General features: G+C 48.2%; 1 protein-coding gene across 1 annotated transcript; it reads right to left on the bottom strand.

Moving 5' to 3' along the window:
* Positions 1-1,328: 1,328 nt before the first annotated feature.
* LOC129589518 (low choriolytic enzyme-like) lies at positions 1,329-3,770 on the bottom strand. Its single transcript, XM_055484311.1, has 7 exons — positions 3,619-3,770; positions 3,340-3,558; positions 2,570-2,902; positions 2,312-2,518; positions 2,117-2,255; positions 1,854-2,059; positions 1,329-1,795 (listed from the first exon to the last, which is right to left on the bottom strand). The coding sequence occupies exons 1-7, from the start codon at positions 3,722-3,724 to the stop codon at positions 1,590-1,592; spliced, it is 1,416 nt and encodes a 471-aa protein (XP_055340286.1). The 5' UTR covers positions 3,725-3,770; the 3' UTR covers positions 1,329-1,589.
* Positions 3,771-4,232: the final 462 nt, after the last annotated feature.

The following is a 4,232-nucleotide window of genomic DNA, read 5'->3' as shown; positions in this document are numbered from 1 at the left end:
TCGGCCGCTGTAAGAAAGCGGCTGCATATCCAGATTCCTACTGAAAGAGGATCATCCTCCGCGGGAGATGTTTACGTCGCTGTGGCCTGTGCACATCGCTGCTGGAGCCCGCGGGCGGTGGTCATTGTGGGCGCGCCCGTCAGCGATTCTTCTAAAGTGCACTGGCCGTTGTGTGATGGAGACTTTCTCCGCGAAGTTATGCAAGAGAGGCCGAGAAATTCCGGAGAATCTCGTTATGAAGGATATCAACTGCTGCTATTCGTCCGGACTATCCGAGGATTACGTGTCTACTCTTCACGGCGTTTTTGACTCGCTAGCGGCGATCTGTCACAAGCTCACTGTGATAAACTTCGGCTGTGAGATTTTCTGGTTTTGGGCGGAGGGATGTGTGGTGATAACGATCCGCGTGCCGTTCGGACGGATGCGCCACGATCGGCGTCTGAACGTTGCAGATTGGTGGGACATGCTCGAACGAAGTTGTCCTGTGTTGGATGAGCAACAAGCGGACCTTGTGTTTGACGCGATTATGGATCCAAAACGGAATGGGTTGCTAGATGCGGTACGGATCATCCTTCACGAGCGCAAGATGAATTTGCGATTTACGGTTTGTTTTTACTTTTGAGAGACTGGTTTTCCTTAGGTGCTGGCCACTTCTTCACGGAAGAATTACAGTGATCTAGGCAACGTTCCAACAGGATACGATCCACTTGAGTCGGAAGTGATCCCGCTGACGCGGATGTCACAGTACTTAATGTACTGCGCAATTTCCCACACAAATGCCGTTTTCGAAATGACCTGGCCCACTTTTTGGTGACTTCCCCTCCTGTGGACTACCGGAAGTCATGCAGTGGACAGCGGTTAATTAGTCAGGCAACTCTAAAAGAAAGATGAAAGAGAATATACGATTTGTTTGTCATAACCGATTTAGCTCAGCGATGCTGCGGCAGTTTGTAATTATGCCGGGTACCGTTAAACTCGGTTTGCATTGGATTCCGTTTGTTCATGGATTGGGCTTCCGTTGGATTTGGACTTAAAGTGAATTGTTGTCACACGTCCTGAAGTATTGTTACTACGTTTTGCCATAATGTTGTTTTGGGTGGCTATTGCCTATTAAGAACCGTCGTTCGTGGCATTTTTCGGGTGCAGGATCCACACTCTTTCCAGGCTTGATTTGTCATTTCATTTTGCGCTTTCTCTGCAGTCAGATGCAGCTACACATGTAGCTTCGAGTCTTTCTTACCAGTGATTTGCACAGTATGAGCTACGTTGAATAGCAACGTTTTCCAAGCCATTTGCTAAGTTTTTAACAGATAGAGGTACCGGTTACTGTTTAGGAACGGTTTTCTCGAGAAGCTAAGCATAACCTTCCTTAGTGAATAAAAAAAAGATGACAGTTTATTGCTACCACTATTCGGTCAATGTTTTTCTGACTTATTCGAGCTGTTTGACAGCAGCAATAACTGACAGATCAAAAAATCAAGCAGACCCGTTTAAGGACTGATAATCAGTGTAGTAACTACAGCCAAGAGTGGCTCTGACAAAATTGGCACTACAAACGCGCGGCGCTGACAAGTTCCCACATCATTAATTCAAGACGACGGCCGATCTCTGCACTCCATGATGCGCGTCTCGATCTTCTGCTGCAACCTCGTTCCCCCATCCTCCATCACACTCGGCTCATAATCCGTCTGGAAGATGCGCGTGTACTCATTGGCCAGTTGCGTGGACACGCCTTTAACGGCACCTAGGAATTGCGGGTACTCCACCGGCTGCGCCAGGTAATCCTTGGTCGCACCTGCACATTCCACATCAAATGATTCGACAACGCAGAAAACACAAGACCGTCGGTTTACCGGCTTCGGTCTGGCCGAACCACCACGTGGAGAACTTGGTGGAGTGCTGGAAGCGCTTCTTCATCGGGTACAGGGTGGTGCGCGACATGGTCTGGGTGTTGTGCAGGGTGACCACCTGCCGGAAGGCGCAGTGGTGCACGGGCAGGCTCAGCGAGGGCTGGATGGGTTCCTCGCCAACGCTGGTCGTTGCGCAGGAGGGATCCCCACTGTAAATACAGCATTTAAATGTAGGGTTCGTTAGGGTTCTTTGGGTTCTTAGTTACCTATCGCATGTGGTTCCTGGCTGCGGTTTCGTGGCGACGACGGTCACCGTGACAATGCTGGCGGACTTGAAATCCTGTTGTGATGGCGGTTTGCTTGTGGGTGTGGGCGTTGGTCTGGGCGCGGCTTGCTGCGTAGAACCTACAAAAACTTTATGTTGCTTCTCCACGTGCATCAGTACAGAACGTATTGGATACCTTGGCAAATAACAGTTTTCAGCTTCTTCACGTCGTCGGCACTCAGCTGCTGGCGTTGACCAATTTTCGCTTTATTTTTAGCCATCAGCGTCGGTATACTAGCCACCTGCGCCAGGAAGACATATCCCGGATGTAGAAGCGAGTCGTAATCGTAGGGTAGCGTGTCGAATATTCCCGGATCGTTTTTATCCAGTTCATTTCTCCTTTCTACAGCAGAGATTCATTTCTGTTTCGGTCTAATAGATGTTCGGTTATTACCTGGGATGACGTTATCCCAGTTGACAATAATATGCTCATCCCGGTCGCTGCGGACGTGTTCATGTGGGAATCCCATGGCCAGCATGAGCAGCTGCTGGATGCGGCCGAGTTCGCCGGCACTGATGCATTGGGTACTGAGGTACACTTTGTGCATGGGACTACGCACGCCCCCAAACTCCGCGGCGCAGGTACCACTCTGGCCACTGGCGAAGCGGATCGTTGGGTTGTTGGGCACTTTCAGCGCGTCAGCGTCGTCCACCGAGAGAAACCGCAGGCACTGCGTCTGGTTGGTGATGTCGTCCAGGGCGGCGACAATGTCATCCATCAGCGCATCTACTCCACACAATTCGCAGATAAAAATTTCTAGTGAACTCGACTAGTAGTATTTTCATAGCGTTCCTACTCATAAATCAAGCACTCACTGAATTGTATATGATAGAATTAATTTTTTTCAGTTTCCCTTGCAGGTTTTCTTCTGCAAATTGGCCCGGACAAAAATCCTGCTAACTCAGAGCCTATATCTAGGGTTTCTCTGGTTTCTTAAACTGTTTATTTTTTCACAGGCTTATGCATTTAAGCAAAACGAACCTTCCGTGTCTATTTATGCACGCGTTTATGTAGTTACTGTATAATGTATATAGCGTTAGCTGAAACCTGGCCTCTCGTTTTAGTAAAATTATAAGCTCGTTCTATAGTTGAACACGGTACCATGTACCGGAACGTAGCGAAGATCTCCGTAATTCGTTAAAGTGTTCGTATTGGTAGCGTACCGTCGACATCCGGCTCCACCATGTAGGGAATGGCCAGATTCCCATCCGGCAGCCGATAATACGGCGCCCTGGACGTCTGCAGCGGACAGGGCGGATGTACCCCGGCCGTGCACCCAATCAGATCATCCTGGTACAACGGCGTCCCGCTTGACAGCGCGACACTAATCTCCGCGCTTTGGATGGCTTGTAAGTCATCGGCGGGAATGTACTGCGCAAAATCTGCAGTTAGAGAGAATGTAATTGTGCCTGTTTGTTTTCTCGCAAAAAGAAAGAATTTACCGATATTCTCACTAAAAGACGATGATGGGCTAATGGAAAGCAGTACGAGAACATGGACAGAGACGGAGAGCGTGGAATGGAAAAAATGCAGCTCTTGCTGATGCATGTTGTGGTTTTGCCTGAGCAACTGTAATGAAACGGTGTTTGGTGCATTTTACTTTAAACGCTGTATATCACGACATTTCCGGTTTTCGGATAAATTGTGTTGTTACACTTCTGCAATTCTAGATTACTCACACTATTTATCGCCTAAGGCCATTTTTTACCGGTTGAGCGTGGTGAGCGCTGACGCGCCGTTTCAAACGCTCACATTGACTTCAGCCGGCTCTATCGGTGCGAAAAATGAGGAAATCTATACGACAGTGAATTAACTTTATTATAATTTTGTAGAACACCCGAATTTTAATCGATGCCATTTTTATCCAATAGTGGTTGAAACGCTGGGTGTTTCTGGACCGGCTTTCAGCGGGATATTGCATTTTATGGGTCGCAAAATTTGTGAGCTGACTGGAGAAGCACGTTTGCCACGTTACACTGCTTTTCTTAAGCAACGGTTTAGTTTGCTTGTTCTTAACAGAAATACTGACTTAAAAGAAACGGGCGGTGTTAGGTAC

Source organism: Paramacrobiotus metropolitanus, unplaced genomic scaffold (assembly GCF_019649055.1).
Source record: "Paramacrobiotus metropolitanus isolate TYO unplaced genomic scaffold, Prichtersi_v1.0 Parri_scaffold0000035, whole genome shotgun sequence".
Lineage (NCBI taxonomy): Eukaryota > Metazoa > Tardigrada > Eutardigrada > Parachela > Macrobiotidae > Paramacrobiotus > Paramacrobiotus metropolitanus.
Note: the sequence above shows the minus strand (reverse complement) of the source record. Positions and strands in the feature narration are given on the sequence as shown.